Source organism: Nannospalax galili, unplaced genomic scaffold (genome assembly GCF_000622305.1).
Source record: "Nannospalax galili isolate Female #2095 unplaced genomic scaffold, S.galili_v1.0 scaffold339, whole genome shotgun sequence".
NCBI lineage: Eukaryota > Metazoa > Chordata > Mammalia > Rodentia > Spalacidae > Nannospalax > Nannospalax galili.
Window position 1 is genome coordinate 1,547,199 of NW_008344185.1, and position 23,391 is coordinate 1,570,589.

Sequence of the window (23,391 nt, forward strand, 5' to 3'; positions counted from 1 at the left end):
TTTTAGATTCCCCAGGGGAGGAGTCACTGTTCTGGCATCAGTAAGTTTTTTTGTTGTTGTTGTTTATAGAATAGACATGCCATAAAATACTGATGGAGTTAGTTGCTTATCTCCAGGGAAAACATTCCATTTTTCCCAGAAGAGACAAACTCTCAAAAAAAATCTAGCTGATGGTTTGGGCCATCAGGGCATGGATATAGGAATGCAGCCCCTCTATGTTCAGCTGCTGATAATAATGATGGCTAATTAGGGGAGATAGCAGGGGAGGGTCACCTCTATAAAACATGAGCAGAAGTAAACCTACTAAAGTTTCTAGATTTTTATTCTATTGCTAACTCCTGACCAACAGTGGGCTGGAACTAAGAAGTCTGGGAGATGATAAGTCATTTGGACAATGGGCTAGTAGATCTTCAGAACTCTTACTTTTTCTAAAAAGTGTGGGTGAACTACTGCCTATAGGTCAAATATAGCCCGTTTGTGCTCTTGTTTGGCCCATAGTTTCATGTTGTTAAATTGTCAAAAATAAATACTAAGAAGAATACTCTGTAATGTGTGAAAATTATATGACATTCAAATTTCACTATCTGCAGGTAGAGTTTCACCAGGAAAGAGTTGTGTCTATTGCCTTACAAGCTGTGCATATCTATTCTTGGGCTACTTCACTTCTGTTGACTTCCTTCCACACCTAGAGCATTTGTTATCTGACCCTGTGCAACAAGTGTGCTAAGCACTGTTTTAAAATATCTCTCCAGTCAGGCATGGTGGTGACAGCTTTAATTCCAGCACTCAAGAGAAGGTAGTAGGAGGTTCATGTTCAAAGTCGGCTTGTGCTGCAAAGCAAGACCCTTTCACCAAAATAATGAAAGCAAGCCGGGTGTGGTGGTACACCCTTTTAATACCAGCAATTGGGAGGCAGAAGCAGGTGGATCTCTGCGAGTTCAAGGCCAGCCTGATTTACATATCGAGTTCTAGGTACATTGGGGCTACAGGGATACCCTCTCTCAACAAACAAAACAAAAAAAATGAAAGCAATAAAACACTTTCTCATACAGATACTCACTGATACATTGGTACTGCACAAAACATGATGTGTTCTTTTTTTCTACTGTAAAAAATAAACTGGACTTTCCTTTCAGCGCGTGCGTGCACACACACACACACACACACACACACACACACACACACACACACCATTGGCTCTCTATTTGAAGTGGAAAAGACAAAAAGTAATCATCTTATAGTGTTGTCCAGACTGAGTTCTTTAATTTGGGGGGAAGAAGAAGGAAATAATAGTTTCACTGGCTATTTTCAAATTTTAAATTAAAAAATACTAGAATATCTGGCTTTTGTCTATAATTGTGCACACCTTTAATGCCAGCACTCACGAGGCAGAGGCAGGCAGATCTCAAGGCCAGCCTGGTCTACACAGTGAGTTCCAGGTCAGCTGGAGCTACAGGGAGACCCTGTTTCAAAATGACCAAAAAACTGTTATTCGAATGGAAGCATAATCAAAAGAGATGCTCGAGTGCTTGAGGTAGTAAAGAAAATGTGGTAATCATTGATCTGGTAGAAGGTTGTTTGGCAACAGTCCCATAAAACTGAGGGAAATCTACCTCTTATTCTAGGCAATAGCCCTAGTTACTGTATTAAGAACCATGAAAAAAGAACAGTTGTATAGCACTTTCTAGAAAGGAGTATAGTGGAAAATGACAAATGAATAGATTTCCCACTGTGCTTACAGGTAGAGACTACTCTCAGCCACTCTGGCAGTCTGAGAACAGGACACCATGTAACCTCCCTCTGCAGTTCCAGATCTCATCATTGTATCTGCAGGGAATTGAGATGTCATCCCAGCCACTGAACAGGTGTAGCTGTCACCCAGATATTGTCGTTAAGGAACATTTTCCTTCCCAAGTGACTTGACTTATGGATGCATCAGGAACCTCTGCATCCTCCATTGCCCTGCTGAGGACACACGGTTCCCATACTTACTAAGTCATTGTAACAATGTACTTGGTAGCACTGATTTCCTTCTCTGGACTCCAAGTACAAGTCAAATTTCTGTTATGGTATAAAATGCAAGAAATGTTCTCAGGCTTGGCTGGTGGAGCTAGGAAGAAGCCACAGAACCACAATTTCAGTACACAGAACTATTTCTAACATTCAATATTTTAATGAAAATCTACAAAATGGCATTTGCTAGGTATATAATATATGAATCAGATCCAAGGAAAGAATATGAATCTGTCTCTTCCCTTTGAAGAGTTAAATTTCTGTTTCTTTTAAGAGAATACTTTTTACATTCTTAAAAAAATTTAAAAGCAAAAACTAAAATAAACAGTAAACATTGATGAACTACCAAATAAAGCATCAAATGAACTAATATGAATAACTAGATAATGATGTGTGCATAAGAGAAAAATACAAAAATGATGAACTATGCCATAACCTTGTGCAGCAAAAATTTTCTTCTCCATGAACACTGTATACTAGAGACATGTTTCCAGCTGCTGTTCCTGGTAGCTCCCTACTGAACAGGAAAAGCAGTTATTATCACCCAGAACAGGGGTCTACATCCCCAAGGCAGCCTTAGGTAGAATTCGTGGATCCACAGAACAATGGAAGTAAATTACATCTTTACTATCCTATGTTGAAATAGAGAATTTACTTTCATAATATAGTCAACAAACTATGAAAATAGTATCATTATCTTTGTCTGTTACTATTGAAGAAAATCACAAATGTTTTTATATTTTATTTCAGTTGCAGGTAACATGAAATAGAAAATAACAATGCCACTATTTCTGAGTTAAGCTAATTATTGGACTGATAATTGTTAGGCATAAATTAATCATTAGATCTCATTTACATATCTTGAATATATCACAAACTTTTTCCTTTGAAAAAATTATTATCATTCTAACATATTTGGATTTCTTTATAATCCCATGTTGGTTTTCTTTTTCCTGGCTCTATATACAGTATTTTGAGAAGTAGTCCATAGGCTGTTGATGCTGAAATTAGCTTCTTCGTGATTTCCCCACCTTTGAATGCTGTGCCCCGTGAAACAGCCCAGATATTTGCTCAGGCCCGTTTGCATGCTGTTTTTCCCTACAAAGAACATTGAATCTGAGCTCTTTGCTCTACCTTCTTATTTGTTTTTGTTTTTTTTCAAAATATATTATTTTTATTTTAGGTATGTGCCTGTATGTGTGTAAGTGCACCCATGTTGTGAAATGCCCATGGATGTCTGAAGAGGGCATCGAATTCCCTGGAACTGGAGTTATAGACAGTTGTTAGCTAACATGTGGGTGCTGGGAATCAAACCAGAGTCCTCTGCAAGACCAGCCAGTGCTCTTAACTGCTGAGCCATCTCTCCAGCCCCTTTACCTTCTTTTTATCCCCATCTCCTCTTTCTCTTCAGTTTTTTCTTGCTAGAAGTGATGGGCTTCACCTTCTTCTCCTCCTTCTCTTCCTCTTTCCCTTGCTTCCCTTCTGACACTGAGATCTATGAGCATGTATGTGTGTAGGGGTGCATGTGCACATGTGGAGGCCAGAGACAGCACTGGGTATTCTGCTCTATCGCTCTCTGCCTTATTCCCTTGGGACAGAGTCTCTCACTGAACCTGGAGCTAGGCTGGTGGCCAGCAAGCCCCAGAAATCCTATCTCTGCTCCCCAAAGTGCTGGGTTACAAGCACATGGGTGGCCACACACAGCTTTTTGGGTGGGTACTGGGAATTTGAATTCAGGTCCTCATGCTTGTATAGTGAGCCATCTTTTCTTTTTCTTTCTTTCTTCCTTTTTTTTTAATTGGTTCTTTGAGAATTTCCTATGGTGTATTTGATCATACTCACTCTCCTCCACAACTCCTCCCAGGTCCACTTTTCCCATCATTGCCCAGCACTTGATTCGATATGTGAAGATAACTTGATTCCTCTATCAAATATACCTTCTTTTGAAGATTATGACCTTGTCAAACATTGAAAAGATGTTAGTCTGAGCTCATGAGCTGAAAATTGTCTTTAGTCTAAAATTGTCCTCAGTTCTCATGTTTGCATATATATGATAAACCCACGGTCCTGAGTGGCAGAGGGGAGGCCTGGGGCAGCTCTTTGGGTGAGCTCCCTATTGGGGAATGCAATATGTAGGGATTCAGAATCTTCCTTGTGGCTCAGGATGGGAATGGGGGTGAATCTGTAAGACTGAACCAGGCCCAGGATTAGGATGAAGAGGTTTCTACGCACAGAGGAACTTCAAAATCATAGGCAAACAACTTGAGCATGAACTTCAACGATAGGTAAAAGTATGATGCCCCGACACTCAGGTAAAGCCCGTTGTCCCACAGTGAATAACAGGAAAGACTGGGCCTTAGCAGATGGTCCAGAGAGGACCAGCTGCAACACAAGGACTTGTTCCACAGACACTGATGTTATGTAAACCCTGCTCATCTGCCCTGATGTAAGGAAGAGCAAGGAAACAGCAGGAACTTGAAGACTGTAGACATTTATCCCAATATCTTTAATCAAAAGATACTGGAAACCAGAAGAAAGTGAGATAAGGTTAACAAATTTAAGGGCTACCGAGCCTCTCCTCCTTCTGCATCCCTGCTTGACTTTTCAGAGATGAGGGGGCTTTGAAGTTGGTGAGCTTGATCACAGAATACAAGGCTGTTCTACTTCTCTGTGTATCTGAATAACACTTCTGTGAGAGGTATTACATTTTAGTAGGAAGGCAAGGGTAAAGGGCTCCAGAATGAATGCCACTAATTTGGTTTAGGTCTTAGCATTTGCAATTTTTAAAAGGGTTCTAAGTATGTCTGTATACACGTTTATCTGTTTGGTCTATAAAATGAGCATTGTCATATGCATAAAGGAGCCCCTAAAGATGAAACATGAATGAGGGAGTACTAAATACCTCCATGTTGTGCTTTCTCCGAACCCTTCACAAGAGCTCTGTATCTGCAGCACCCAGCACTCAGCAGCTCAGTCAGAATTTCTATCTTAGCATCTCATATACTAAAAAACATGACAAAGATGGTGATATCTAACTTTAAATGCTTAACAAGACCAAAATTAACTGGACAGAACCAAATAATGGTACATATTACATGGAAATTAGGAAGTACACAGTTAACACGTTCCACAAAGGGCCCACACAGCTTAAAAAGTGTCCCTGGGGAGTTCTTGGGCCAGCAAGCAAAATGTTAACAGCTGTGATACTTCACAACTGTCACAGGGAACGTGCAAAACCCCACGAGATGATGAACTAAGGTCAGCCAAAAAATTCCCAAGTGAAATGACTCAGAAGCTGACACACTCCCTTTCTGCATGACTCAGAAAGAATGACAGTATGTGTTTATGTGTGAATGTATGTGTGTCCAGCATGTGGATAGTATGTAGTGTGTATGTGGCATGCTTAGAGTGTGGAATATGGGGCTTGTAGGAGGGTGTAGTCTGTGTAGTGTGGTTGCAATCAAGTTATAATCATGCAATCAAGTTTACCCCCCCAAAAAGCAAAAATGTTTTAAGTAAGTTTATAATTTTATGTTGGGCGATATTCATTGCTATCCTTGGGGTGGCCAACATTTTTGATATTCTGACAGGATGCTGTGATCTATAACTGTGTTGGGACTCATTTGTACACACATGTATCCTGCCCACAGACCACAAGTTGGACGTGTTTGGAGGTCATATCCTCTCCAAATTTACATATGCAAGAGTATACACTTTCTATTGTGGGTCCGTACATGAAAGCATCTGAGCCATGCACATATACTATTCAGTATGCCACAGATTCTGTGTTGCTCATCTGTGCCTGTTCAGGGTCCAGATGTCCCCTTGCCCCCTGCAAAATTATTAAATTATTAATAATTAAAATTATTAATAATTAAAAATTATTCTTCAAATGCATAAGAACCACATCTTCCAAGAAAGGCCAACCTACCTGCCAGGCTGAAGTTGCAGAGTAAAAGTAACACCCACAGCATCAAGGTCCACATTGTTCCAGAATTAACACAGGGAAGCTGGAGAGAGAACTCAAAATGTCATCAGTCATGTCTTCAGTAATAGGGTCTTATTGTCAAGTTCTGATTAGGCAGCCAAGAGCAGGTTTGAGGGGTTCTCCAGAACATCCCTCACAGTTCAAGGGGAGGTACCCCACACCTGGCACCGGGCTTTTTCCTTGGCACCCTATAATTTCTGGGAGGAACATTATCCCCCAATTAAACTCTTCTTAAAAATATTTTTAGTATTTTTATATTATGTGTATGAGTGTATTACCTGCATGTATGTTAGTGCACCCATGTCATGCAATGACCAACGGAGCTCAGAAGAGGGTGTCAGATCCCCTGAAACTGGAGTTACAGTTTTTAGCCACCACATGGCTGATAGGAATCAAACCAGGCCCTCCAAAAGCAGCCAGTGCTCTTAACCACTGAGCCATCTCTCCAGACCCTCCAAATAAAGTCACACACACACACACACACACACACACATATATATATACACACACACACACAGATGTATGTATATATAATATACACACACACGAATCATAAAATATATGTTTCCATATAGCTTTTTTCAAATACCCTTAGTGTTAGTTATCCCTCCCCCACATTCCTCTTCCCACTTAAACTTTTCCCCTTTTCCCTTCATAACACACTTTGATCACACAACATGGAGGAATAAAGTTGGTATTGACCAGGAAGCTTCTTCCTTGATGGCTAGTTTTCATAGTTCCAGAAGGTGCTATGCAGGCTGCTGGAAGAAAAAGGTCACCAACAGTCTTACCCAGCTGTGAATCATGTGAGCTACAATAATACCTGGCCTGGTAAGAAATGTCTATGGAGTACAACAGCAGCATGAATACTATGGGGGTAGCCAACCACTTTCTGATTGGTTTTAAGACCCACTCCACAGAAGAAATTATGTCTGGCATTTTAAATCTGGTTAAAAACCCATGGGTGGGGAGCTCATAGGCCCCAGAGTTGAATTTATTACTATTATTTTGCTAATAATAGTATTGTTTTGAATACAGTATCAAGCTGCCTTCTAAATTTGTATCTCTATCCATAATTTAGTGCAGCTCTCAGACCTCATCAAATAAGTTTATGCAGTGAATGGTGGTTATTGAAGAAATTTACAACTGGTCAAAGTGCAGAGAACAAGTGTCTGTGAAATTTTCAGCATTCCACATGGGACATCTGTATCACACGCCCTCCTCCCAAGACTCAGGGACTATTATAGAAGAGGAGGCAGAAAGACTGTAAGAGCCAGAGGTTAGGGAGGACTAGAATGAAGGAGTGTCTTCTGGATGTGACAGGACCATGGCACTCATGAGCTCATAGCAGCTGTGGTTCTCTGCACATGATCAATCCAGTCAACATTCCAGCACAGACAGGGGAGGGGCACAAGAACCTCCACCCCTAGCCTAAGAGCTATTGAGAGTTGCTGGCTCTCGGGGAGAGTTAGGGTTAGGTTTTTTCAAGGGTGTGGCCCCTAATTATGTCAACCATGACTACCATCCATCAGTGGATGACCCTACACGCCAACTGCAGTAGGTGGGCTATAAAAGAAAAAGAGAACATAAGGCTGGGAGGGGTGGGGAGGTCATGGGTGGATCTGGGAGGAATTAGGGGAGGGACAAGGGTTGAATATGATCAAAATACATGAAATTCTCAAAGACTCAATACAAATATATATTAGTTGAATTTCTCATGTCAATGTTCTTTTGTCTTTTGTATTGAATTTTTGAGAATTTTATATTATGTATTTTGATCATTTTCAGACTCCCCATCTCCATCCCTCTTACTAATCTTTGCTTCGTTTTATGTCCCTTATCATTTTTTAAGGCCTATTGATTCTAATTTGTGCCCTCAAATGCCCTTTGGTGTGGGTTCATCCCCTGGAGCCTGGTCAGCCTACCCAGAGTCATACTCTCCCTCTACCAGAAGCTATGAGTTGCAAATATTTCCCCAGCTAGAGTTGGGGCTTTACTCACCTCGCCCCTCCCCCTGCCTCCCCTCCCCCTCTATGCTGGGAATTTGTCTGGCTTGAGCTTATGTAGGTCTTGTACATGTTGTCACAATTGCTGTGAATTCATATATGTAACTGCACATATATCTGGTGTAGGAACCTGCGACTGGACAGGTCACAGCCATAGGGAAGAAACTAATACCATTATTTTGTTAAATGGACAAAATATTAATGACTTATTGTCATACCCATAGATAATACATCACTCAACTCTTACCAGAGAAACTTCTTACAACAGATGTCAAATAACATAGAGACATACAACTGGTCAACATGCAGAAAATAAGAAACTGCAGTGCTGAGCCCTGACTGGGACATCTATATCAAGCCCTTGCCTCCCAATGTCCAAGGATCATTGTGGAAGATGGGTGGAAAAATTGTAGGAGACAGAGGTGGTGGAGGACTATGAGGAAAGAGTGTTTTCCAGACAACAGGCCTGGCAAGATATATCCACTGGTGCAATAGTGGCATGAATGTCATGTGAGTAATAACTACTTTCTGAACAGACTTATTGTCTGCTTCACAAGATAGAGCTAGGTTTGTTGTTATCGTAGTTCTTAGGTTTCACAGCTTGGCAAGGTTGATGATTACTTTTCTCTTCCAGTAGCATATATAACACCTTCCAACACTATAAAAGCTAGTTGGTAGAGATGAAGCTTTGAGGTCAGCACCAGCTTGATTTTTCTGTTTGGTGTATGACTCATATACATAGTATCTTCAGCAATAGGGTCTTACTGTCAAGTTCTGGTGGGTAACAAAGAGAAAGGGCAACAAATAGTATATTTTGAGTGTCTTGTGTAACCCTGGGTCAACAGCTTCTAAAAAGTCCATTCGTGGCATTGGGCTTTTATTTGCAAGCCTATGGTGTCTGGTAGGGGCATTGTCCCCCTGTTGTAGGGTAACTCAATTTAAACTCATTTTATGCTGTACCTGTATATACTTTAAGAGACTTCAAAGTGGTAAGTTTCCATATGTTTTTTCAAAAGGCCTTTAGGGCTAGTTATCCCTCCCTATATTTCCTCCTCTGCCCTGTCCTCCTATTCCCCACCCATTTAACCCTTTCTACTCCATCACTTCCCATTCTTCCTTTATATCACTGCATTGTATCTCCCCTTCCATGACACCTCACTCCCCATGGCCCCTTACTAGTTTCCTAATGTCTATGGATTTTCCACTTGTAACATGCATATTTAAAGATTCAAAGTTAGCATCTGTTTATGAGAGGACATGTGAAGCTTGTCTTTCTGGATCTGGGTTACCTCACTTAGGATGATTCTAGTTCTATTTATCTGTGTTTTCCATAATTTTGTTTTTCTTTTTAAAATATTTTATTAATGTTTACAAGTGTATTGCCTGCATGTGTGTTAAGTGCACCCATGTTGTGCAATGCCCACGGAGTCTGAAGAGGGTGTTGGATTACCTTGGAACTGGAGTTACAGACGATTTTTAGCCAACCTGGGGAATCGAACCCTAGACTTCTGCAAGAGCAGTGGGTGCTCTTAACCACTGAGCCATCTCTCCAGCCCTATAATTTCATTTTTCTTAACAGTTAAATCATATTCTATTATACAAATGTACCATACTTTCATTATTCAATCAACAATTGATGAACACCTAGATTGTTTTCACTTTCTGACTATTATAAATAGAACAGCAGTGAATATGGATGAACAGGTATCTCTGTAGTAGGATGTAGAATTCTTTAGATTATATGCCCAAGAATGAGATGGGTGGATCATGTGGTAGATTATTTCTAGCTTTTTGAGGTATCACTACACTAATTTCCATAGTGGCTGTACCAGTTTGCACTCTCACCAACAGTAATTAAGTGCCCCCCTTTCCCTACATCATAGCCAGTATTTGTTGTTTGTTTTTTGGATTTTAGCCATTCCGATTGGCTAAATGGTAAGATGAAAACTCAAAGTAGTTTTATTTTGCATTTCCCTGATTGCTAAAGATGTTGAACATTAAAAAATATATTTCTTAGCCATTTGCATTTCATCCTTTAAAAACTCTGTTTAGTTCCTTGCTCCAATTTTTAAATGAGTCTGTGGTTTTTGTTTTTTTTTTTGCTACTTAGTATTTTGACTTCCTTATATATTCTAGATACTAACCCTCTCTCAGAGGTATAGCTGGCAAAGATTTTTTTTTCCATTCTATAAGTTGCCTCTTCACTCAAAAAAAATCATCAGACAAGAGATAAATTGCTTCCCATTTATTTTTAACATTATTCCAGTGACAAGCAGATTTTGGGATTTGGGTAAGGAGGAAGGGTTTTATTTCTACTCTATTCTATTCTGTTCTGTTCTATGCCATGCCATGCTATTATTGATGGCTGTCACCACACAGATCTTTTCATAATTACCGCATTAGTCCCCATTTTAAATATGTGCACTAACAATAGGCTTTCTCTTGTTCATATTGTATATACTCTGCAATATTCAATGCACAACCACCACCAAGAATATCATCTGGGGTAAAGGGTATCCTGAATCTGTACAGATCTGAGCTCCTGATCACTGAGCCCAATGAAACAACCCAGTTTCCCAGAAGCACCCTGCCATTTCATGTATCCATGCATTGTACATGCCTATAAGGACCACTTTCTCTTAGAGTATTATGATGTATGGGGTTTTTTGTTTTGTTTTTACCCATGGTTCTTAACTCATAACTGCTTCCCCAAGGCACACCATAGAAATTAAAATTTCTCTTTCCTGAGGTGAGTCATAGTAACTCTAATAGAAATTCTAACTTTCCCCAACTTTCTTTCCTTTATCTTTTTTCCTTTCCTTCCTTTCTTCTTTCTTTTTTACTTTCTTTTATGAGACACTATAGCTAAGTCTAACTTAGAGCTCATTATATAACCAAAGCTGACCTTGAACTCACAGTAGCAAATCCTCCTGCCCAAGTCACCCAAGTGCTAGGATTACAGGCAAGAGTCCCCATGCTGGCTTCCCTGTTTTTCTATCTTGGTACTAGCCATAAAAGAATACTCTAGCCTACCTATTCTTGTCCTTTAGGGTTGGCATTCATACAGAAGGATCCTGTCCCATTCCCTGGAGGAAGAAAGGATTTAAATACAGGCCTTGCTGGGCTTTCCCACCCAATCTACTAGAAACCAAGCCTATGCAATGAAATCCCCACAAAACACCTGGCAGGTGACAGAAGCTCCTCCACACCCCTACCCCATGCCTCTCACTATGCATCTCTTCATCTGTAGCTTTTCTAATATCCTTTATAACAACCTGGAAACCTGCTCCCCTGAGTTCAGCGAGCTATTCAAACAAATTAGCTAAACCCCCAAAAGGGTGTTGTAAAACCCACAATTTATAGCCAATTTGTCAAAAGCACAGATAAAATGGGACTGGCATCTACATTTGAGAGGAGGGAGTCTTGGGGTCTATGCTTCCAACCTATGGGATCTGATGCTACTTCCAGGCAGGCAGACAGTATCAGAACTAAAATATATTGCTTGATATGGGAGAAATTCCCACCCTCTAGTGTTAGAAGTCTTCTGTGATAATTGTGGTATAATAGTAGAACAAAAACAAGATATTTTGTTTTGCCTAACACATCCCTATTCCCAGAAAATTAATTACTTTCCAGACTCATCTCAAGGCCAACCTACACTAGGATGTCCTCCCTGAATGCTCACTGAGCAGTCAGTCCCTCCTTTGAGCCTCACCATCCCTTACATGCCATGTGTGCCATAGCAGTCACACTAAACAGAGCTCAGCAATATGCTTGTTGGCATCCCCTACACTGACAGCTCTGTGACAGTGGAGCCTCTTTTATTCTTTCAGAAGCCTTAGTATTCAAGGCAATGCCTGCTACATAGTAGACATTGAAAACTGCTTTTGCAATGTAATGGTTAATAAGAATAAAACAACTGGTAGCTCCCCCTCTCATCCCAGATGAGAGGCTGGGAGAGTCTAAGGATGAAGCAAATGTAAAAGCAGTAACGCATTCCAGGAAGAAATAAGCAATGCTACATTTTCCTCTGACAGATGATGATGGAGGGAGAAGAGTGTGGAAATGAGTTCTAAATAAAATTAATCACTTTTTAAAAACGTGAAAATTTCTAGAAAAAGCTACAGAGATAAAATTTTCTTATACACAAGCCAACTGAAATGCCTACTAAGTGAAATACTAAAGTAATAAAGCACAATGAGAATTTGGATCTATAGGAATAAAGATGTGCCAGGAGCTAGGCATAATGCTTTTAATATCAGCACTTGGGATGCAAAGGCAGGTGGATCTCTTAAGTTTGAGGCCAGTCTGGTCTATATAGTGAGTTCCAGACCAGTCAAGGCTACATAGTAAGACCCTGTCTTTAAAAAAAACAAACATATGCTGGGCGTGGTGGTGCAGGCCTTTAATCCCAGCACTTGGGAGGCAGAGGCAGGCGGATCTCTGTGAGTTCGAGGCCAGCCTGGTCTATATAGCGAGTTCCAGGACAGCTGGGGCTACAGGGAGACCCTGTCTCAAAAAGACCAAAAAAAAAAAGTCAGGGGGGCTGGAGACATGGCTCAGCAGTTAAGAGCATTGGCTGCTCTTGCAGAGGACCTGGGTTTGGTTCCCAGCACCTACATGGTGGCGAACAACCATCTATAACTCCAGTTCCAGGGAATTCAACGCCCTCTTCTGACCTCCTGCTGGCATTGCACAACACGATTACACCTACCTACATGCAAGCAATACACTATACACATAAAATTTTAAAAATATGCATTATATATATATATATGTTTTTTTAACATCAGGGCATGGGCTGGAGAGATAGCTCAATGGTTAAGAACACTGGCTGCTCTTGGAGAGGACCCAGGTTCACGTCCCAGCACCCACATGGTGGCTAACAACCATCCCCATAAACTCCAGTTCTAGGGGATCCAATGGCCTCTGTCTTCTGGCTTCCAAAGGCATTGCATACACTGGTGCACTTATATACATGCAGGCAACATACATACACATAATATAAAATTAAATTTAAAAAAATTTAATGTCAGGAGTGATGGCACATGCCTGCAATATCAGCACTCAGGAGGCTGAGTCAGGAGTTCAGTTGTGAGTTCAGTGCCTGGTAGGCTACATAGCAAGCTTGAGGCCAACCTAAGCTACGTAACAAAATCTTAATTCACAAAACCAAGAAAATAGTAAGAATAAAAATGTTATCAATAAAGGATCCAAACACTGGTTGTATATTAACAATAGTTAATGCCTAATGTTACTCTATGGAATTTCTTCTCTCAAGATAGGGTAACTTCGATTTAAATGAGCATAAAATGTCAATGGACATTTTAAATTTCTCAATGAAGAATAAATGTGTCTTAAAAAATTCATCATGGGGGTCAGAAAGATGGATAGTGGGTAGAGGTACCTGCCATCAAGTCTGATGATATGAGTTCAGTCCCTGACTTTTACAGGTATGCTGTGGCATGCACATGTACACACACACACACACACATACACACACACACACACTAAATAAAATGTAACAAAAAATTTAAAAAATAAAATTTAAAAAAAATGAAATGAAATCAAAATTAGTGATTATACACTGGCATCCTTTTTTGTCTAATCATTAGAAATTTGTCTTTATCTCTAGCTCTTAAGAGAAAACATGCTTTTTAGTCTTCACTCCCATTTATTTATATGTCCAAAAAGCATATTGGAAAGGGAGGAATATGAAAACTTTATAAATACAGAGAAGCTGCCAGTCCTAACAATTTAGTAAATGAATTATTATATATGTTAAAGCTAAAATTATTACTGAACAGTTATTTTTCATTTTGAAATCTATGACTAATTAAAATTTAACACATATTTTTAAATCAATTGCAATCATTACTTCATTCCTTTATCATGAGAACACTCACCTGTTATTTGTGGAAAATTTTTTAAAAGCTTTAAATTCAACAGCACTATCACTCCCGAAGACAAAACTGAAGAACTCGCCGTTTTAAAAGTGGCTTTCTAGAAACTACGACACCTGCATTCTAGCCCAAATCTTACAAATCAGCTGGCAATGGTCTCAGGCATTCTTGGATTTCTTGAATACTGTCCCAGCTACGGGCTGGGAATAAAAGAGCCCAACCCTACTTAAAGAGCAAGACTGTAGCTTTTTAATACCCAGAAGGGGAAAAAGACAAAAGAACAGCAAGAACATTTTTTTCCAAACTACAAACGTCAGAGTGAGTTACTGTTACTGACGATTGTCAATCATCATTCTTCCAGAGGGTTTGAGCAGAAAAGGGGTGAAAGACTTGGGTCTACTTGCAGTGATAAGAAAATGGGACTGTGATGTCAAATATTCTGTGGTGATAACTGTGCAGGGAGGACACAGAGCAACTAAAGAGAAGTGAAGTAATGACTGTGGAAAGCCAACAAGTACTGCCAGCAGGACAAGGGTCCTCATTGTAATGCATGTTTATCCTCCAGGGACTTTTCTACTTACTCTTCTTACTACAAAGAACCACCATAGAAAATTGCTTGTTGGTAGTAAATATGAACAAATGGATGGTGTCTCCCAATAGCTCAGAAACAAACTCAGTTATAGAGTTCAACAAGTAAAATCTGTACACTGAGGCAATCCTAGTTACCAATGGTAGGTCACTGTGCTATTGAAGAACTTGAGTTCACTCAAAACTTCAGCCAAGGAAACCTGCATGGAATCTCAGAGATCTGGAAAATCTTTATCCTCAGGTGGCAGGAACCTACTCAGATAATTATATTCTAAACGAAAAAAGACTTTAAGAGCAGAAAGGAGAAATCGGCTTGGAAGGTGCAACATTGATGGTTCAAAAGACAGGTATTGAGTTGGGGAAATGGCTCAGTAGGGAAGAGCACTTGTTACACAAGTGTAACCTGAGGTAAAAAATCCCCCAAAACCCTTGCCTGCCTGTAACCCCACTGTGTGAAGGACAAAGACAGAAGGATTTCTGGAGTTTTCTGGCCACCAACCAAGCCCCAGTTTCAGTTGGAGACCCTGTCTCAAGGAAATAAGGCAGACAGTGATAGAGCAGAACACTCCAATGTCCTTTTCTGGCCTCTGCACAATCATGGGCAGGCACACCTGCACAACACACACACACACACACACACACACACACACACACACCCCACACAGATGGCAGTTTTTACTAGCTATAGGAGGAAATTACAAAATTTCCTGTCACTAGAATGATAGATTGTAAGAGTAGCCACAAGATCTCACCATAGCCTTGTGAAAGGTACTGCAAATCAAAACCAAAAATCTCCTTTCCCAGCTTCCCAGAATCCACAAAACCTTCCCTGATTACAAGGGAAGAGGAAGCCCTGGGCAAGAGCTGGGAGCCTTCCAGTCTTCGAAAGACCATCTCTCATGGGTTTCAATATATGAGTCTCTTAGAGGCTCATTCTCCCCGTGTGGGTAAGAGGAAATTCCCCCAAATTCTGGAGAATTACCAACTATTTCTTTTATCCTGAGTCAACAGCCTTAACTGAGATGAAGCAGTGGTTGTTGAAAACAGACCCCTTCCTGGAAACAGGAAATCCTGTATCAGAAGAAACTCATTTGAATGGAGTATTTGGTGGAGCCCAGAACTTTCAGACAGCACAATGACTACACCATGCTGCACTCTCAGAACACACAGTGATGCCAGTTCTTTTTCCCTTTTTCAATTGAATTTTTGCATTTTTCATACAATATCATTTGATGGCATTTAGATTCTCTCCCATATCTTCTGCACCTGCCCAATTTAATGCCTTTATATATATAGCCTATAGGGTCTAATTTGTGTCTACAATTGTCCTTCAGTGTGGGTCCATTCACTGGAGCCTGGGTAGCCTACTAAGAGTCCCATCCTTGAAAAAGATTGTTGCTCCCCCTCCCAGAAGCCACTGCCACAATTTCCTTAGGTTGAGTTGGGGTTTCTTACCCACTTTCCCATGTCTATGCTGGGATTTTGTCTGGTTTGAGCTTGTATGGGACTTGTGCATGCTGTCACCATTACTGTGAGTTCAAATGATTAACTGACCAGCTGTCCGGAAGACTGTTTCCTTGTGGTCAGCCACCACCTCTGGCTCTTACAATCTTTCCACCCCCTCTTCCACAATGATTCCTGAGCCTCAAGAGGCAGAAGTGACACACACTGTACAGCCTCTTGTTCTCTGCACGTTGTGAAGCTAGTTCTAAATCTTACATTTACTGATTAAATTTCCAAGAAAATAACCATACTAGCAGCTACAATGATGATGAAACAACCCAAGCAATTATTGCCAGCTACCAGCAGTGGCCAGAGACTGAAATAAGAGGGACAAAGTGGGGAGCTCCTGCTTCTGCCATTAGATGCTGCAAATTTGAGAATGTTAAGTTGCCTGTGCTGCCTCACATCCCACAGCAAGCAGCAATGGAAAGGACCTAGGAGGTTGGTCAATCTACTCCCTAGCAATCCTCGGCTTCACATACCCTACAGGCCACGTTTAGATCCAAGTCTCAAGGTTGAGTCTTGGATACTAAACTTTGATTTTATTTTCACTTTCTACTTTCAATCAGTTAGATCACTTAGTCATTCACAATTCATTCAACTATTTGTTGTTGCCTACTCTGTGCCAGGCACAGTACAGTAATACTATCAAGTCCTATTGGTCTATGAGAAATTCTAAGAGACTGAGTGAGCCAGGGTAGCTTGCTGCTGGCTTCACCACTCCCAGTGTTAAGTCTATGGGTGCTGGAATTTATAGTCAGAGTGTTGTTCCAAAAAAATATCCCCTCTTCTTTGCCCAATCTTTAAAATCCCCTATCTTATACTATGGGACGCAAGCAGCAAGATAACCAACCTTACTCAGTACTGCAGAATTCCCCCACAGAGTAGCAGGATTTGGTATATAGTTTTGCTTCTCTTTTGTTGTTGTTGTTGTTGTTGGTAGTGGTGGTGGTGGTGGTGGTGGTGGTGGTGGTGGTGGTGGTGGTGGTGTGTGTGTCTGTGTTTGTTGAGGGGGGTCACATGCACATGTGTGAGCATGCATGTAGAGGCCAGAGCTCGACATCAGATGTCTCTTCTTCATTTATTTTTGGCCTTTTTGAGACAAGGTCTCCATGAAGCCCCAGCTGGCCTGGAACTGTGTGGATCAGGCCAGCCTCAATCTCATAGAGATCTGCTTGCCTGTCTTCCTAGTGCTGGGACTAAAGCCACCACACCTAGCTCTTCCACCTTATTTTTTGAGAAAAGTTCTCTCACTGAACCTAGTGCCCACTGGCTCAGCTAGACTGGATGGCCAGAGAGCCTTAGGGAATCCTTGTCTCTGCCTTCCCAGTACTGGGATTACAAGCTTGTGCACTGCTGTGTTCAGTGTTTATGTGGGTTCTAAGGGCTCAAACTCAGATCCTCATGCTTGTGTGGCAAGCACTTTACCAACTGAACCATCTCTCTAGTCTCTCTCATTCTCTTAAATTTTTGTTTGGATCCTGAAAAAAGCAATAATGGCCTGACGTTTACAAAGCATTTTCACAGGTATTTTTTTAAATTAGATCTCTTCTCACCCTTCAACGAAATAGGGTAGATATCTTTATATCTTATATTTATTTTTACATTGTATATTTATTTATATAGTCTATATTTATTCTTGTATAATTAATATTTTATCATATTTTAGGTTGTTATATGAAATTGATATCTCCATAAGTCGAAACCAGCCAAATATTAGCAGTTTTAGCCATATAAAGTAATGGTATCCTTACTTTTTATATGAGGATACTGAATGCTTGTCCAGAATACAATGACAAGATGTCAGATACCTGCCTTCAGTCTTAAAGTCTTTAGCCCTTTGGTGATGTAGGCTGCTTCCAAGCAAGAACATTCTAAGTGACCAGAAGCTAGACTGGCAAGAACATAATCATAATGAACCAGTCAGAGGCTACTGAGTGCTAATTATATTACACAAGTTATATCCTAAAAATCCCTGGAGAGTTGATGTTATCTCCATTTCATAAATAATGAAATTGAGCAGCAGAGATATTCTGTAAACATTTCAAAACTAACAGCCTGCCAGTAACACAAACAAACACAAATTCTAAAGTGCAGGCTTGCAACTAAAACCACGTGGTGGCTCTCAGTGAATTTCTCTCCTTAGTTCTCCTGCCTCAGAACTCAAATACCGACAAAGACTTTTTTCCTCCAATTCTCTTAGGTTTACTTTTCTCTGATGCTTAAATCTATTTTGTTCAGATACTTTCTTCAACCTCTGATTCTTGACTCCCATGACTCCCTCATCCAGCTTTTAAAAACATGACCTGACCATGAATCCAGCATAAATGCCAACAACTGTCTAAAGAGTAATTCATGTGATATGTTCTGACCCATGATTTCATTGAAGAAAACAGAAAACAAACCCTCACATAGTAGGAAAAGGGGGTTTTGGTTGTCACCAAACTTTAAAATGAGGTAGTACTCACCCTCCTGACTAGGTAGTATCCCACAGATGTCCTGCTGGTTCAAAGGATATGCACGGAGGCCAACACTATCCCCTACACACAACTTGATTCAGAGAGGGTGATGAGCACTTTATTCTCACAGAGATGTGCACTTCTTCTGTTTGTCTGGGGGCTTTCCCTTGGTTTTTAAGCCCAACCCAACCCAGGGTGGCACTTACCCACTCATGCTGGGAAATGCATTACTGTAATTGCAAAAATAATAATCATCTGCTTCTGTTAGACCACTTAACTTTAAAGGAAGTATCATCTGAAAGGCTATCAACTAAATTACTGAATTTTCAAGTTCTATTCAGGAAGTCCTGACAAATGTGACAATAGATGAAATGTTGCGAGTATCCTCAGCTCCAAAAGAGAAATATATAGTTGTGGCATTATCTTTGAGCCAGGAAGGAGCTAAAGGAAAGAAATAATGGAAAATACATTGAACAGAGGTCTGTAATTATTATAATTCTTATTTGTATCTAAATTGAAATAGCTGACTATCTATATCTGAACTGAGCAGGGGTTCCAGCTTAGCTACTAATAGTAATGGTAGTTACTAATAATACGTGAAGTTCTTGCTATGTGTTGGGGAACAGTACTAAAACTTTAATTTCCTCACTTGCTCTTCTCAATAATCCTATAACTTTGGCAGTATTTCTACTGCACAGGTGAAGAAACTGAATGCCACACAATTGAGAAACAGTTCAAAGTGTGGAACCAAGAACTGAATCAAGGCCATGTGATAATGGCTTTCCTATAAAGAGTTCAATTGGATGATTTTGGGGAGCCCTTTGAGTACTTCAATTTTGCAACTTTTTGTAACTGACAAAAAACTAAGAAACTGACTAGGGAAGAGGTTATGATGTAATAAGGGAAGAAATTCAGCCTAAGTTTTTTTTTTTATGCCTCTATTATTTTCTGGTCAGATTAAAAATGGATCCTCTGACAAAAGCTTTACTGACAACTTTCCATAGTTAGTCAAAAATAAAAAAAAAAAATAGAGAATACAACAGATGGTACCTCATACACTAGAAGTTAACAGGAGTCTCAAAAAAAAAAAAAAAAACTCCCCCCAAATCTAAGAACTTAATTTTAGTGGTGGACAAGATGCCCACCAAATGAACCAAAACAACCCAGCAGAGAATTCAAACCAAGGGAGTAAAGGCGGGTAGAAAAGGGATCAGATTATAAAATAACTGCTCTTTTGTGACAGAGCTGGAGAAAACAGACCCCGGCTAGGCACTGTCTCTTACTATAACTACCACCATGTGTTCTTCCTCTAGCTTGCCCAGTGTCCTCAGTACTGACTGGAGGTACTGCTGTGAAAAGTCACAGGGTAGGAAGGTGTAGCGCATGCCTGTGCTGTCTCTGCCCTTGGACACACCCACCAGGAGGATGATCACCCCTGCAGCCTGTTCTGTTTCAAGTAAGAGACCAGGTTCCAGAGAAGCCACCTCTGTAGGCCTGGCTCCACAGTGGGCATGTCTTCAGTGCTAGGCCCACTGGGGGTTGCCTGGGTGGCTAGGAGCACTGCATAGCCATTGGGGCTCCCCTGACTGATGTGATGGGTGACCTCATCGAGCTTGGTCTGGTCCAGTCGAAGACACTAGGCAATCTTCAGCTAGGTCAGCTTGCTGCCAGAAATGTAGTCTTTGAGAGGACCTCTGATTACTCTCCCTGGTCCCCCTCTAGGATGTGCATAAATGCTAGGAAGCAGCTGTTTTTCAACACTAGACGCCCATTGCAACTCAGGGCAGTGTCTGCGCATACTCTTTCAGAATCTAGCTTTTTGGTCTCATGCTTTGGCTCTTCAAGGGTCTTGGGCTTTGCCTCAGTGGTCAGAGGATTGCCTTCACTCTCTTGTCTGGAGCCTTGTGGTGGTGGTGATGGAGGCTCCTCTCCTCAGGACCATGTCTGCTGTTGCTGAGGGAGTTGCTCCTGCCTGACTCCTTGGTCCCATCACTGGAGGGGTTCTCTTTGTGGCTGCACTCTGGGGTGCAGTCCGAGCCTCCTTTAGACTGCTGTCCCCCACCCATGGTCCTGCTCCGTTCCTCCTAAGGGGAGTGGGTTGTCCTCCCATGGTCACTGAAAAGGCTCCTCCACTTGTGCCTCTCTTCCCAGGGCTTGGATATGCCCTGGTCCCAAGCTCCTGTCCAGTGCTCACTACTGCGGCTGCCACTGAGCGGCTATAGCCCTCCACGCTGTTTCAGGGTCCGAACTCTTCCTGAGGCTGGTCCAATCCCCTCCCAAAAAGGCCCGGTCTCGTTCAGCTAGGTTCAGCTAGGTACAGAAGGTGTGTGTGTGGGGGGGCCACTATTCCTCACCCTAAGGTCAGCATCCAGGTTTCGAGCCCAGGTTTATCCATCATTGAGCAGCTCATAATGCATGGGGAGAGCTGGGGGCTGGTACTGCTGGGCATAACGAATGTCCTCTGCTTTGGCAAAATCCACTCGCAGCCTGCGGTCTGGACCACCCAGGAGAAAGCCCCTCATGTTCACACAGGCGGCTTGGGCTGCGACCAAGCTCTCATACTAGAAGTAAGCAAAGCCGTCTCTTTTGAAGTGATCAACGGTGCGAATGCTCCCAAAGCAATCAAACTGTCTGGCCAAGCCGGCCAGTGAGGTGTTAGGTCCCAGGCCACGCACCTAGAGGCGGGTGGTGGGGTTAGCCCTGCCACAGCTGGTCTTTATGGAGTTTCTGCCAATCACCTGGCCATCATGGCCACTTTAGCCCTGTGGGCCATGTCCAGGTTCTGGAACTTGAAGAAGGCATAGGCTTCCCTGGCCGCGGGCAGGCCTCTTGATGACCTCCTCCTAGATGACGCCATACTTCTCCAAGGCGCGTCGAAGGTCCACCTCAGACACACTGAGGTTCCCATGAAGAAGTTTCTTGTGGCTTGCTGGTCGTGCTCAGGCATCAAGTCCTTCTCGCGCACTGCTGGGTAGCCACGGGGTCTCGGTGGTCTTCGTGAAGCTGGTAGACGTCCAGGGCCGCTCCGGCCACAGTCCGGCTCCGCAGCTAAACCCGCTCCACTGCGGTGGCCGCAGGACGCGCTGCAGCCTAGAGCGGCCCTTGGGGCCAGAAGTTCCCTGTAGCCCGGCGGCCCGCTCCAGCGTTCAATTGGTGCAGGCTGCGGTGGGCGGAGCGCCGGGCTAGGCTGCGCTGAGGAGCGTCTTATCTTGAAGCCAGGATCGCAGCTTCTGCTCCGGGTGGTGGGGTTGCGGGAGCGGGGGGGGCCAGCGTCCCTATCTTGGACCATGCCTATATATATGTAATTTTTTTTTGGTTTTTCAGAAAACCTTTAATTATGTGATATACTTCACTTCAAAGAGAATGCATCAAAGCAACTATCTAAGGGGAAGTTCACATTGTGATTAGACACGTATTTTTCTTGATTTGCTTGAATTTCACAAGAACTGATGGGGTAAACAAAAAGAAACAGTGAACATGATTAATCTGTTTTTCTACGGAGCTTTTGATACTGTACTGAATAAAAGGCCTGCTGACGGAAGCTGTTAGCCCGGTGCAGGGAGGCCATAGGAACAGTTATGAAAGGAGAGAATGAAAGGCAGGAAGTGGTCCAACCTGGAGAAGCATGGGGAAATGGTTTCTGCACATTTCTATTTTTATTTATTTATTTAGTCAAAAAGCACAGAGAAGATGCCACTAAGAGAAAATGATCTTTCTTAAATCGCTTTGTTCCCTGGGGTTTAAAAAAAAACTTAAAAGAAATTGATAATATAACCAAACAAAGCTACTGTATTTAAATGATTGAAATGATCTGGAAAATATAAAGCTCCTGGTGTCCTGTAAAATACTTCCTTATTATGTCATGTTTCCCTTTTTAAAGAATATAGCTACAAATGTGCTTTAATGTAAAACAGTCTTCAAGTTGACTTGGCCACCACATGGAGGCAGGATCTGGGGGCTCTCAGCTGGTACCCTGAGTTCTCAGGTCCTCTGCCTGAGGGAGGCCAGAACTGGGCACTCTCTGGTGGTCTGCTGAGATTAGAACTGCTACACCAATGGAGGTCTGAACCCACCCTCTCAGGCTGTCTGCTAGTGAAACTCAACCTAAGTTTTAAAACAAGAGATGCTTCCTAACCTCATGGTTTTTACTTTAAAATTTCCCATCTCCTTTAGGCGATATTCCTCTTTGTAAAGTTAGCAGCAGCACAGGAGAGAAACAAGAAACAGTCTTTTACATAGCAGATTATAAATATAAGATGCTTAAAGTACAGTTACAATGTACTCTATAGGAAAACTAAACATAAACGTAAAGTACAAAGCACTTCTTCATTCAACCAATAATTAGAAAACATTTAATATATGTTGTTATAGTTTGTTTCTCCATTGCTGTGACAAAAACTCTGACCAGTACCAACTTGGGGAAGAAAGGGTTTATTCAGCTTACATCTCCCAGGTCACAGTTCATCAGGGAGCTCAAGGTAGAAACTCAGGACAGGAACCTGGAGGCAGGAGCTGGAGCACAGGCCATGAAGGAATGTTGCTTACTGGCTTGCTTCCCTGACCCATGTTCAACCTGTTTTCGTATACCACATAGGCCCACCTGCCCAGGGGTGGCACTACCCACAGTGGGCAGGGCCCTCCCACATCACTCAGTAATCAAGAAGATGCCCCACAGTCATGACCACAGGCCAGTCCAAGGGAGACAATTCCCCAACTGAGGCTCCCTCAACCCAGGTATGTCAAGTTGACACTAAAGCTATCCAGCACAATTGACCCCTTGTCAACTTGACACACAAACACATCACTAGTTTTAAACTATAACCTTTCCAATTCTTGTCCCCATGATGTTAATATCACAACATAAGACAGTACAACCTTAAAAGCATGCTTTTATGTTTAAAGTTCTAGAGAGAATTGGACTGGAGGGAACA

At 41.8% G+C, this 23,391-nt stretch overlaps 1 protein-coding gene and 1 pseudogene across 1 annotated transcript in view; both read right to left on the bottom strand.

Moving 5' to 3' along the window:
• The window catches only part of Il31ra (interleukin 31 receptor A), a 55,960-nt gene extending 41,966 nt beyond the window's left edge, over window positions 1–13,994 (bottom strand). Inside the window, exons 1-3 of the mRNA XM_029567065.1 lie at window positions 13,914–13,994; window positions 5,945–6,023; window positions 1,993–2,110 (exon numbers count right to left, since the gene is read on the bottom strand). Of these exons, the coding sequence (XP_029422925.1) occupies window positions 1,993–2,110; window positions 5,945–5,999 (173 nt within the window). The 5' untranslated portion in view covers window positions 6,000–6,023; window positions 13,914–13,994. The remainder of the gene's footprint in view (window positions 1–1,992; window positions 2,111–5,944; window positions 6,024–13,913) is intronic.
• A 5,731-nt stretch (window positions 13,995–19,725) lies between these two features.
• Window positions 19,726–21,422, bottom strand: LOC103739912 (annotated as a pseudogene).
• Between the last annotated feature and the right edge of the window lie 1,969 nt (window positions 21,423–23,391).